The 14,553-nt window shown below is 42.1% G+C and overlaps 1 protein-coding gene across 1 annotated transcript in view; it reads right to left on the reverse strand.

Annotated features, from left to right (window-relative positions):
* The window catches only part of TTC33 (tetratricopeptide repeat domain 33), an 80,910-nt gene that overhangs the window by 27,027 nt on the left and 39,330 nt on the right, over positions 1-14,553 (reverse strand). Inside the window, exon 3 of the mRNA XM_006033459.3 lies at positions 4,876-4,957. Within this exon, the coding sequence (XP_006033521.1) occupies positions 4,876-4,957 (82 nt within the window). The remainder of the gene's footprint in view (positions 1-4,875; positions 4,958-14,553) is intronic.

Below are 14,553 nucleotides of genomic sequence, written 5' to 3' on the forward strand. Positions count from 1 at the left end.
GCCTGCACCCTCCAGTGGCCTGTGGTGTGCTCATCCCAATATGTCCTGCAGGGACTGAGACATTGGGCAGTCCTGCAGTGCTGGACCCAGAGATGTAAAACTGACCCACTCCCTTTGGCCAGATCTAAACTGCAGGGTTTATGGCAGGGCAAAACTGGATGTGGCAGAGCAAGCTGTGTCATTAAATCCATGGGAGTTAATGTAGCTGCCACTCATCTGCCAACATGCCTTTCCAATGGGGCTCTGTTAATTCAGGGTGGCTCCACTCCTGAATTCCTAGCCCCTCTAGGCAGCCTTGCAGATCAGATGTCATGGCTTCGTGGGCTGGATCTAACCAACTGACCATAGCATAGAAAATCATAGAAAATGAGGGTTGGAAAGGACCTAGCCCAACCTGCTGCTCAAAGCAGGACCATCCCCAAATAGATGAATCCCAACCAAAGCTTTGTCTATCCGGATCTTAAAAACCATTGAGGATGGAAATGCTACAACCTTACTGAGTAACCTGTTCCAGTGTTTTACTACCTTTCCTTGTGAGAAAGTTTTTCCTAATATCTAACCTAAACTTCCCTTGCTGCAATTTGAGACCATTGCTCCTTGTTCTGTCATCTGCCACCGCTGAGAACAGTCTAGCTCCATCCACTTTGAAACCACACTTCAGGGAGTTGTAGGCTGCTCTTAAGTGCCCCCCCCCCCCATCTTCTCTTTGTAAAACTAAATAAGCGCATTTTCCTCAGCCTCTCCTCAGAATCGTGTGCCCCAGCTCCCTAACCATTTTTGTTACTCTGATGGACTCTCTCCAATTTGTTTGCATCCTTTCTGTAGTTGGGGGCCCAAAACTGGACACCCCTTCAATAAAGAATGTGACAAAAATCTGATGTACACCGTTTCTAAAATGGTATTTAAAGATTTATGGAAATAAGAGCGAGGGAGAAGTGACTTTTGGTCATCAAGTTTTTCAGGCAACACAGAAATACCTTCTGTTGATAATGTGATGGGACTGTCCCTGTAAATCAGCAGAAAGAAACATCTACAGGTTTCCCTCACTTTATGTGGGTTCTGTATGTGTGAATTTGCTCTTATGCAATGACCCTTTTTATACCAAAAATTCATTATATGTGAGGTAAATTCACTCTTATGCGATTGGTGTGGGAAGCCCAGAGTCAAATGATTTGTACAGTGCATTGTGGGAGTGACGCACACCAAAATATAGTCTCCTGTGTGGATCTGTGCTCCTTGCTCGTTGTCTGCGACACGTGTTTCTGTAGTTGCCATCCCCAGTATGGTAACATTCACCCCCACCCCGTGCTTGTGTGTACTGTCTGCTGTTGGCGAGTACTAAAATTGTCTTGTAAAACCATAGAAATGGGCCTGAGGGTCAATATAGTCAAGGTCTTGGAACAGATCCCTAGTTGTTACATTGTATAGTGGGTTCCCTTTATGTGAATTTGAGTTATGTGCCCTTTTCCAGGAACGCATGCATAGCATAAAAGCAAGGGAAACCTGTATTGTAAAAAGCCAGGGAAGGAGCAAGGAGGTCACACCACTCGCTCAGTCCAGAGGATTAATCAGGCACTAGGGTCTGGTTTCCCCATGTGTGTACTAAAGGAGCAGATTACTGGCCATCACAAACATGAAGAGAGCTGGCTGAGACCACTGCCAGGAACAAGAGTGGGGACGGGGACAGACTGAACCTCCCTATATCCAATCTATAGACCAGGGGTAGGAAACCCCCAGCACGGGTGCCAGAGTGTGGCACTCAAAGACATTTTGCTTGGCACACATGCCTCTGGGTGGATAGTGGGGAAGGAGCTGGGGCTACACAGCCACAACAAGGATCAGGCCCTTCATGGCTCCCCTACTATCTATCCCTGGCGTGCCACCATCTTACAAGTTGAAGTTGCAAGTGTTTTTGACACACTGCCCAAAAACGTTGCCGACCCCTGCTATAGACTCATGCAAGATTGCGAATATGACTGAATATTCCCCACCCCAGCAAATGTACGCCGCGTGTTAAAACCTTTGCCAGAGCATTCCTTACAGTCTTACAACTCCATACTAATGTGGTTAAAATGGTAAAATTCTTCTTACAACAATGGTGCATTGAAATTTTCTAATCACTCTACTCCAGGCTAATGTAGGAAACATAACTAACTGCTGGTCTTAGATTGCATTAATATACAACTATGCACCATGTGCAGTAGGGCCTGTATTGTCTTGCAACTCTACTGAACTATGTAATGACACTAATTTTACCATCAACATTTAACATCTAAATAATGTTTTTCAGTCTATATAATATGGTTGTTCCTGACCCTCCATCTTGCTTGCTTTGCTCCTGCTGTTCCCTGGAACCTGCAAAATTAGAATGTACTGCAGCACAGAATACTACTTGGCAATCAACATTTTTTTAAAAGAAAAAGCGCAAATATTAGCAAAAATAATCCCAACAAAAACAAAAACAAACAAACAACCCAGCCAGATGGGCTAGGGCCAGAAGTTTCACGTAAACCAATTTAAGTGAACAGAAACTGGTTTATATGTGTAACAGAACAGACGCTCACTGCACATGAACCAGTTTCAAAATGGCAGAAACAGTTTAAGATCAACCTGGTTGAATGTAGTATCACACTTAATGGATTTCAGTCAAACCAGTTTATGGAACTTCTGTCCCAGACCCCTTTCTAGTTCAAGTTAAATCACAGTTCCCCAGCATCCCAGGATGCTTTGTAGCCCTGGGCTGGGAGGTGCCATCTCCTCCAGAGAGTAGGGTTGGTCCTGCCTTTCTGCTCCCCAGCTGGAGCAGTGAGGGCTGGACTAGAAGGTGGTGGAGGTGGGAAACCTGGCTGGGGACTGCAGCTGGGTCAGGGGAGGGGGGGGGGGATGGTGGAGGCAGCCCCTTCCAGACTTTTCCATGCTGGGGGCCTGGGTCAGGGCTTGTGGGGGGCAACAGCCTGAGGGGGACTGCACCCCTTCCCCCCAGCAACCCCTGCTGGAGTTTGGACTCTGGGGTCTTAGAGGGGCTTTAATCCCCACTTCCCCAGCTCAGTGTGCTGGTCATGCCCCCTGCTTAAGAGACAAGGTCTATGGGATATCTCCACTCTAACACCTAGGACCACTGACTGATTCCCCAAGGAGGACTTTTTGAATACTTTTTGAAAAACTACTTCACAGTTAGGGCGGCTAGGAGCTGGAACCAACTTCCAAGGGAGGTGGTGCTGGCCCCTACCCTGGGGATCTTTAAGAAGAGGCTGGATACTTACCTGGCTGGACTCATTTGAGTCCCGTTTTTGTTTTTAGGGTGTGTTGTTTTTGGGTTGTTCTCCCGCCCTGGCGGGGGGTCGGGCTAGAAGATCTATTAGGTCCCTTCCGACCCTGAAACTATGAAACTATGAAATACCCGGCTGTAAGGATTACGTAAGACTCATGGTAAGGCTCTCTCTTGTCTTTTTGGTTTACATTTTAAATTAGACTAATTTGTATCTGCTCTCACTGTGTTTTACTGGGCTGCATCTTAGCTTAGGTGAAGATCTTTGGTTGTTCTTTGTTGTGTGCTTGAGGTTGCAAATTGCTATGCTCAACACATGCTTGCTTCAGAGAAAGGGCTATTCTTGTTCAAGCTTTTATGAAGTCAATGCCACTACCTTTTTCCCCACCCACCAGGGAGGCACTGCCCGCTTCTCCCTCCCCTCCCCCCCCCCCCCCCCCCACAGACCCAGGCTGGGATCCCCTGTGGGCCAAGAAAGGGATTTAAACTGCCACCCTCCAGTATGCTAGCCCAGGGCTAGAGCCTGGCAACACCTCCTCTGCTTGAGCAGGGAAGGGGGAGAGCCTTGGAGCTTCAGTTGGCAGTGGCTGGCAGGCATGCTCTAGCACCCGCCGGCTTCTGGCCTGAGCCACTGCAGGCATGTGGCTGCATTTCCTGAATCACAATCGAGTGTCTGTTCTCTTGCTTCTTGGTTTAATCTGCAGTTTAGACTAACCTGCAAAGACTGAATTGATTCAGCCTTGGGCTTTTTGACTGTCTGTACAGACCATGAAGTCTGAATGTAAAACAAAAATGATTTAAGAAAAACTTAAATGAAAAGCAGAACAAGGTGGAAAATGCTTGAACACACAAATCTCTCCCTGACCCCATCCCTGCCCCCAGCCCTTTTAACTGGTCCTCATTTTAAATCTAGAAATCACTGACTCTATACAATTAAAATGGCAAATCTCATTTATCAACTTTGGCAAACAGGAGGCACAAAATATTTAGAATGCTTTTGCCCAGATTCAGTGGCAAGAAGTCACTCACCGTTTACAACAGAAATGGTTACATAATAAAGTTTTAGTGTACGGTTGACTGTTACTAAGTCTTAACCCACCAGAACAGTCCTTGAGTAGAAGCTTTGTGCTTTTCCCAAAAATAAGCTTTTTAATAAGAGGACACAAAAATCAGCATTTTTTTTTTTTTTTTTTACATTAAGCTAATTCTTCAGCAAGTGACAATTTATTTTTATGTTAGATTCAGACACCTTAATTACCAGAGTGTCTGCTAACATAATTGTGATGAATATAATTGTTAAATGCTTAAGTTGCTCTCTCTCATATTTTAACATTGACTAAATTCATTCCTGGGTCACACTGTTAGTGTGTCATGCTTGGAAAGGACAACAACAATCTCATTACCTATAGAAGATATCTTACAGTGCTGAGGGAGGAGAAAAGACCTACGAAATATTGCTTAAGGTTTAACATTAGGGGATTCACATATACTACTGATTTTTTTTAGCATACAAAAGTAATTACAGACCTTTATGCAGTATCTGCAATACGTAATATAGATATTTTCTTTTTGATTTTCTAAATTGATAAATAATTGTCATGAATTACCTGTGATTTCATCTCATAAAGTGTAGCATCTTCTGGAGTTAACTGAAGTGCTTCATCCCATTTGTGAATAGCCTCCCAGTACCTGTAGTTGTTAAAACAATATTACAGTCTCACTATGTTTATGAATGGTAGAGACTAGGTTACTATGTACTGACGGAAGTATCAATATGATGCTCATCACCAAAGTACTGGAGTTTTTTCTCAAACTCTCTACAAGATAAGAAAATGCTACTATTTTACTGATGAAAAAACAGAGGCACAGACAGGTTAAGATCAGACTTTCAAGTGCTCAGTATGTACACATGGAACCAGATCTTTAAAAAAAGGGGTTCAGCACTCAACTGTTTCCACTGTACAGGGGCAGAGTTTCACAGGTCAGCATTCAACATGTTCAGCTATTCTGGAAAAAATGGTTTACTTGTTCTGGTGCTTAAACACAGGTTGAGTGCTTCTGTGAAATGAGGATGTTAGTAATTTAGCTGAAAACAGGAAGCCTAGGGGATGAGAACTGAAACAGGATCTCCACAATCTCAATCCATTTCCTTAGCTGCAAAACCATCCTCTCTTTGTGCCTTGATTTGAGATTAAATATAACAAGACCTCTTTTAAAATCAAAGCTGAAAAAAAAAAAAAGAATGCAAAAGGCATGTAATAACTGTTGACAAGTTTGCTATTTTGAATTTGTTTCCAGCCCAGTCCACCAAGCTATTGAAATATGGGTGACAAAGTCTTTCATTTTCATCAGAATTGAAACAGTCAATATAGACTTTTCAGCAAATAATAATCATTACTAACAAATGACTGCATTAATAATATCTCGAATTTCACTTCTTCAAATGTAAGAGTATTCAAAGTCTTAAAACTTCAAGGTTTAGTCAGCTTTGCTATTGAGAAACTGTTTGACTAGGCATTAGGCCATTTTCGAGGAAGGAACAGCCCACAACACATTGCCCAACTGATCTCTCTATATATAGCGGTGTTTCATTTTAATCATGGACTAAAACACAGTTTTTGGAGGCAGGACTCAGCCCAGCCCCTGTGTGCAGTGCTGGGACCCCAGGTGACAGCAAGAGTGGCCCGGTGCTGCCCAAAGGTACATGCCCCCAAGCTGGGCCCATGCCACGTAGCTTAGTTGGTGCTAGGCCTAAGGTGGCCAGGGCCACGTCATGCTGCGGGGGAGCTCTGCCAGCAGTGGGCCCTGAGCACTCTACAGATGCTGCTGTTATGGGGAAGAGGGGCAGAGGGGAAGGGGTTGTGCACTGTGCCGGGGGGGAGGTCTTAATTCTGTGCAGGGGGTTATGTTAGGCAGTCATTCCTAGAAATACAAATAATGGATATCAGAGTAAAGTATCAATGCTCCCATCTAGTATTTAATAATTAAATAATTAAATAAATAAATAAATAAATGAAAAATTATGACCATCAGTTTTACTGGCACTATTTCCACTTCCATACAGACAAAGCAATTCAAGGTAAAAAAGGAGATCACTGAAGGATAGTGGCAATCCCCATAGCTGTCTGCTAGGATTTTGTAGAGCAGCGGTCAGCAATCTTGTTGGGCTACAAAGCGGAGAGAGCCAATCTGGGTCAGAGAGAGATGGGCACTATGAACCAGCCACCACTGGCACTCATTTCTACAGCAGCACAGGAAGAGTGCAGTATGATCTGTAGCACCTCTCTCCAAAGTTAAGTTTATTTTGAAAACTGTAAGTACAGTGCTACCATAAGTAGAAAACCTTGCAAAAGAAGACTCTAGATTCTTTTACACATGAAAAAATAGGCATGTGTGTTAATTCTGCAAAATTTTTCACTGGTGTTCCACAAACAGAAATAAAGACCACTGTCTCAGAAGTGAAATATACTGTTTGGTATACTGCACAGCACAATGGAAAAACTGTTTTCTACAGTTTCTATTCCAACTGAAAATGTTCTTGGCTCATCCTTTTAAAACATTGCTGTGTAGACTTGCTACTGAAAACAAAACAAAACACAAAAACCTTATTTGGGATGTAAGATATAGTTGTAAAATTGATATTCCAGTAAATATCTGTTGAACACCCATATATTCTGGTTGTAAGAAGACAAGAAATAATACACACTAACTCAGGAGCAGCCAGTTAGCAAGTTTCACATTAAAATCTCTCTCTTCCCCTCTGTACCCACCAATATCCTTTAATATTTTGCTTTAGTTCATAGGAAAGTAGGGCTGGAAAGGACCTCATTTGGTCATCTAGTGCAGCCCCCTTCTCAAGGCAGCACCATTTTACTTTAGAGTAAATTTTGCTAAACTTTAGTTATCACTGGATGTGTCTGTAAGTGCAATGAATGTGGAGCAATACATTCAGATGCTTATTGTGCCAGAGTTTATTGCTCCAGGGTGCATCATTTGCTCATATGCTTGGGACCACAGCACACTGAGCTGGGGTGGAGCAGCCCCAGGTGGCAAGGGGCCCAAGGGGTAAGCCTGACAGCCCAGGGTTGCTCAGACCCAGCTCAATTTACTGCAGAAGGGTTGGCTAGGGCACAAGGGTGCTCCAAGGTGGGGCTAGCCAGCAGAAATCCCCTGCACTGGAGCATCCTCAAGCCCCAACCAGCCACATCAGCATCTATATGTGCACTGCTCCACAGTAAAACACTCTGCAACAGGATAATACTTATATTTATAAGTACTGCCCTGCTATGGAGTTAATTAGTTTCCTGCAGTCTAATAGGGCCCCATGCATAGACACAATAAATTTACTGTGGAGTGAATTAGTCTACTCCACAATAAATGTCTGGTGTAGACAATCCCAGAGGAGAATAAATTTAAGAAAGGGATAAATTCAGCACCAGACCAAAAAACATTAGAACTGTTTTTGGTTAATTAAATAGTGTTGTTCCCAATCAGGTTATCAAACTTTTCCAGTTTTAATTAATATTCCAGTTGCTATTCCTAATTATTTTCTGAACTTCATTCAAGGAAGATTAGAGTAGGGCTTGCCTATACACAAAAGTAATGCTAATACAATGGTGCACATAAACAAAGCACTAGTCACCCATACATAGGTATCTACCCAACTTGAGGAGGCAGCTGGCCAATTTTGCAAGCAGAACATGGGACCGGATGCCATTTTTGAAGGCTTATCATGGCTGGGCCTCCCCCCCCACACACACAGACACCTCTGACTGTCTAGTGGCCTTGCCCCCCGCTGGTGGCACGAGGTCTGGCAGTGAAGGTCCACTAGCAGTGGGAAGGGTCTGGCGGCAACATCCCAAGCTTGTTGCTAATGGCCATAGGCAGCAGGGCTAGAGGACCCTGAATTTCACAGCAGGGCAGCCCCCACTCTCACCAGCTTTTGGTGGCCTGGTGGTAGCCCAACAGACCAGAGTAGCTTTATAGGCCAGATCCAGCCCATGGGTCCTATGTTTGACACCCCTGCTCTACAGTGATAGAAAAAATAATGAAGCAGTACCTCCATACAGGCAGAATTTAAATAGTTTAGGTACTTTTGTAAGAAAAACACAAGCCAAACTCTGTATTCCCTATATGTCTAGTGTTGAATGGTTCTCAATTTTGATATATATAAAATTACATTGTCCTAGGTCAGCAAACTCCATCATGAAATTACTGTGCAACACTAACTTGTACATCCACCCAAGCAAGCAACACAGAAATGGTTAGACACCTGACTCGTCAACAATTTAAATCACCCAACACCAACCTTAATTTAACTGCTCCCAGTCTCTGACAACAGGTATGACACAGCTATTAAGGTGATCAAGAATGGTAAAGCTGCTGGACCAGATAAGGTAGTTCCAGAATTTGTTACGAAGCTTGGAGCCATAACAAAAAGAGGGCTTGTATATACTGATGATTATGTCACTGACATGGACAGCACTCCATTCTATTAGACTCAGGGAGGTGTTATGTCCCTTCATAGTGTGCAAGTCATTTCTGACAGAAGTAGCAAGGTCATGGATCCAGCTGGCTATAGTCTGCAAGGCTGTAGCCTGAAAGCTTCATCTTCCACAGCTGCTCTATATGTATTTCTTGTAGAAGGACTACATGTCTTCCACAGCTGCTTAGAGCCCAGGCTGGCAGTCGTGTGCCAAGCAAAATGGCTTTGCGTGCCATGCTCAGCATGTGCGCTGAGGGTTGCTGACCCCTGCTTTACACTATGTTTCCCTATTCCTATCTATGCTTTTCACACTATAAGTCACCAAAGCAGAGGCAAGAATTCAGAGATCTATTGCTTCTAGACCCATACTCAGCCTACTAGACCACATCATCTCCCAGAAAATTTTACTTGATTGAACCAGATTCAGAAGGACAATCATTTAAAAAAAAAAAAAAAAAAAAAACCCTCTAAGCATCAAAAACAGCACAGAAAAGCAGCACTATTTCTGGTGAGCTGCCCAGCTGATCTTCCATTATGCTTCAAGTATTATTAGTACCACAGGCTTCAAGTTATTATTCCTACCTAGCATTTTATTGTACATATTTTCTCAACAAATTGTGCAATGATGTACAAGGGGGCAGGGAAGGAGAAGAATTTTCTGCTGACTCAAAGTGATGCCTTATTTTTACAGGAAAGAAAAAAGAGAGCCTTACTATGCATTAATAATGACATTTTACCATAAGAAGTATCTTCCATCTGTCTTCAAAATCATCTCACACAAGTTCAACAGGTTAGTTAATAATATACTGCCTTAATAAAATGGAAATTTCTGTTTCTAAAATTACAGCCGTAGTTTTGTTCTGTCTGCTTGGTCTCATTCACTGAGACAAAAAGTTTTCATGATATTCCTTATGATTTTGAAAAAATCTCACTTAGCTCTCTCTAGATGTCTTCCTTTCCAACACCAATTAGTCTTGTTTTTGAAGTTCCTTGCCAAATGCAAGCCCTGATCTGCTGTTAACAGTCTCAGTCATTCAACTGTGTACAGTCTCATTCTCAGAAGTTATGCTGAGGCAAAGGCAAGGTGACCACAAATGACAGCAGTCAGGAAAGCAAATGATTTATGTCATTCTGCTTCTCTAAATGTATCCTGTTTTGGGGGGCTCATTCCTAGATGTTAGATCCTTATTGTGAGACTAAAAATTATTCCAGAAGGATTTTTGATCCTTGAAAGGCAGTACAAAGTCAAAGGCCTTTGTCTACTGGAATACTCTCTGTTGTATATGATCCAATTTATTTATTTAAATATTTAGCCCCCAGCTATTCCATCCAGGTCTTTTGATTGCACAAAATGTGAAGGCCATGGGGGAAAAAAATTCAAAACAATCTTAAATGGTAAAAAAAAAATGCTGGGAGGGTGGGGTGGAAATGGCAATCGTACATGGGCAAGAGATGAGGGACATCAAAAACATAACAATTCTAAAGAGGCAAGCTACAGATGGCAAGAAGGGCTGGGAGGAAAAATATGAAAATTACAGTAAGTAACCTCCCTGGCTGCATCCAGATGAGCGCAGCTGTGCGGTACGTGGTGCCGCAGACACATCTGTGGCGCCACATATCGAACATTCTGTTGTTCTCTGGTTATCCAGAGGGTTATCAAAAAAACCTGTAGAGTAAAAAAACAGAATGGCACGCACGGTGGCAGCTGTGCGTGCTGCCTGAAGCCGGAGCCTGGCTGGCCAGAGACATATTCCGCTGCTGGCCAGGCTGTGTGTGGCAGGAGCGACGTGGCTGCAGCTCTGGAAGGCCCCCAGGACAGGCTGCTGAGGCCACCCCAGTACTGGCCCCAGCCTCCCCTACCTCACCCAGGATAACATGGGGCATGGGTGTTCCCCAGGGACAACTAGCAGCCACACAAGTTGCACTGCCACTAGTTGTCCCCGGGGGACCAAATGCCCACGCATATTTGGACACAGCCCCTTGGTCCAAATATACCATCTCATTCTGGGTTTATTACAAATATGTGAAGAACTAATTCACTAGCAGATGCACCATCTATAAAAAGATATTCACCAATGCACTCTGGATAAAGGGAATGGAATAGCATATTGAATAGTGAGAAACAACTCTTGTTTTACTTTTTAGTTTACGTCTGTAAAACATTCTAGATGGCTACGGTGAGATAGCAACAGATAACATCTTTAAAATTCCAATTAAAACATTAACGGACTGAGGCTTATGCTATTAATTAATAGCTGCCATTCAAGCAAAACAAACAGAGACATACTGATGCCAACAAACATAGTTGCTTATCATATTCATATTTTAATGGACAGATGAGTAGACAATTGTAATTAATAGTAGACATTTGTGATTGACAGACAACTGCTCTTCTCACTTGAACCATCAAAAACATCAGACAAGGAAAATCAAGAGGCTCCCCTCCCCCAGAGAAAAGCAAGTCTCTATGAAACATGCCTTATTCATAGATCTAAGTTATCTACATTTACTATGAGGAGAACTGTATCAGTCACCCCAGAGCCATGATATGATAAATTAAAACAGAAGCCTCTGTTTATTAATCTCTTTGCTCTAGAAGGATTATTTTTAAAGAGGAGGAAATTATTTTATCATAGTACGTGGACAACATATGAAAAGTATTAAAAAGCTTATTTGATGTAATCTGAGACAAATCACATAAGGCCTATAATAAATGCATGTTCTAATCTGTACACAATACTATATTCATACTTAAGTTTCATATAAACAAAAGCCTAATCCATTCATAATTCACACTCAAACATCCAAACTCCAGCACTAGAGCACGTTTTAAAAACAGTTTGAATTTTTAAAATAATTAATTCCTTAGTTACTTGAGCTGATAACACTGGAACACCATGGCACGCTTAATTTTACCTACCAAATGTAGGCTTTGCCATTACAATAAAAAGGATGTCTTCCTTTAAAACATGATCTTCTCTCTCCTTCCTTGAAATTCCAAAAAAACCCAAAGTGTTTGAAAAAGAAATATGGTTATGATTGCTTCAGAGAATGAGATCTGATCATTCATGCAAATGTTTATTTAAGCAAAGTGAAATCCCAAACCTCCTCAAAATAAGCAAAATTGTTTTCTTTAGACATACTACTAACCAGCTGGGAGCTATGCAGGCTTGGCAGGGGTTCAGGACAGCTCGCTAAATCCATGAAACAACTCTCTCATGGCTACAGCTCACTTTTGCAACAACACTTCTAAGAAGATAGCATCCCTTCTCCTCTTAAACAAAAATCAGATTTCCATACAAAATGTATTTAATTAAAATCTTCTGTATAAAATATCAGTCTTAGGATATTGATTCTGTTCACCTGCATGTCACATGCATGACAGCACTTTTTAAAAAAGTTTGCTTGCCTATATAAAGCCCATATTTAATCTTTAGATGATACAGAACACATTAATGAAAATATTTTACATGCTAATTGAGAAAAAATGGTTTTATTTATTCAATACTTCAGCATCCATACTATAATATATACAGGCAGTCCTCAGACTTACGACACAATTGGTTTCTGAAAACTGCGTCTTAAGTCGAAAAGTTGCAACTTGGAACCAATTTTCTCATAAGAAACAATGTTATAAATGGGTGATTGGTTCCTGAACCAAGCCCCGATACCCTGTTTTCACTAAAAATACCCCAGAATTTTGTACTTGAACAATTATAGATGAGTAATATAGCTACGTTAATGTATTTATATTGTAAATAGCAATCATATTGATTTGGAAGGACTTCTTTGAGGGGACTTTGCTGGAGTTTTTGAAAGGCTCTTGGTTGGACTTTTTGAAGGGTTCTTGGCTGGAGTCTTCTCAGGAGTCTTGGCTGCAGGTTTTTCTGGAGTCTTGTCTGCTTTCTTCAAGAAAGTGTCCAAGGAAGTTTGGACAGATTATCTCCAGGGAGATGAGCAACACAACAAATTTTTTGCTGGTGTGGCGTCACATCGGATCAAGCATTGTAAAGTCGAAACGTCATAAAGTTCAAACAGGGTGTCAATTTATAAACGTTGTAATTGCAAAACGTTGTAACTAGAAACGTTGTAAGTCGAGGACTGCCTGTACTCTCAAGCTGCATGTTATGGGAAAGACACAATTCAGCAATCTTTAGGCAGATCACACATGCATGCAAAACCCCATTAATTACTACAAAGGGCATTACTGAGCGCATCTACATGAGATGCCTTAATGAGCAGTGGACTGTTCTGCTCTGCATTAGTGCATCACAGCCAAAACCACAGTGCTGCACTAATGCACAGTACAATCAGTCTACTGTGCATTAAGCATCACAAAAAAGTTCACCTTTGATACTGTGCATTAGCACAGCTACTGCACCTTTTTCTAGTACCTCATATTGGAGGCACTAAACTTAATGCATAATAGCAAAAATGCACTAATGAACATGTAAACACGCCCACTGTGTAACAATTATATAATATCATTTGCATACCACAAAGCTTAGAAACACTTTTGAAGGAAAAGGCAAATGCAAGGAACACTTCTCTAGAGAGATCTCAAATTCTCAAACCTGTGGGACACCCATAGAAAACCAACATGCACATGTTTGCACACGCATGCGCACACCCCCTCCCCCTTAGTACAAACAATAAGTAACAAGAAAGAGAGACTAATCTTACTAAATATGACATCTGGAATAGTTAAATCAATCAATGTGTCCATATATATCTAGAGAGATCTCTCACACATGATTTTAAGTACAAAAGTTACCAAAAATGTCCGTCCACCTGCAACACCTTGTACTAAATGAATTTTTCATCTGCCCCAGAGAGAAACTGAAAATAATAACTTTAAGTGAGAACAGGGCTAATGGCAAAAGAGATCTGCCTAGAGAACAGGAATACATCATCCGTTCAAAAGATGACTGGATTTCATCAATAATCCAATTATAGAAAAGTTTACAGATTGGAGTTATCTAGAGGTGTATTATAGCCTTAGCTTGTTTACATATACAAAATCAATGATGACCCCTCTAACGTGCAAAACTGATAAAGGATAGAATTCATCATAAGGCGTAGAGTGGGTAAGGTAACTAGTAGGGTGGAAGTCCTAGACTTTAGGAAGGCTGACTTCAGCGAACTCAAGCATTTAGTCAATGACACACTGCAAAGTAAGAGATTTGGCAAGACAGGAGCCCAGGAAGGGTGGCTGTGCCTTAAGGAAACAATCCTTTGGGCACAGAGGGAGACGATCCCAATGTGGAGGAAAGGGGGGAAAGAGGCCAAGAGGCTTCCTTGGCTGACCAGAGAAATCCAGAGCAGCCTAAGGGCAAAAAGGAGAGCATATAAGCAGTGGAAAAAGGGAGAGTTTACTAAAGAGGATTACCTCTTCAGCTCGCAGTTGTAGGGAGGCAGTTAGAAAGGCCAAAGCTACCATGGAGCTGAGGATGGCATCCCAAGTTAAAGATAACAAAAAATTGTTTTTTAGATATATAGGGAGTAAAAGGAAGGCCCAGGGTGGAATAGGACCACTACTGAATGGGCAAAAGCAATTGGTGACAGACAGAAGGGACAAAGCTGAACTCCTCAATGAGTTCTTTGCCTCAGTGTTCCTAAACGAGGGGCAAGACAAATCTCACAATGGGATCGTAGAGAGGCAGCAGCAGGGCACCTGACTACCAAGCATAGACCCTGAGATGCTGCAGAGTCACTTGGAAGGACTAGAAGTGTTTAAGTTGGCAGGCCTGGATGAGCTCCATCTGAGGGTACTGAAGGCACTGGCTGATGTCATTGCACA

Source organism: Alligator sinensis, unplaced genomic scaffold, assembly GCF_000455745.1.
Source record: "Alligator sinensis unplaced genomic scaffold, ASM45574v1 scaffold667_1, whole genome shotgun sequence".
NCBI lineage: Eukaryota > Metazoa > Chordata > Crocodylia > Alligatoridae > Alligator > Alligator sinensis.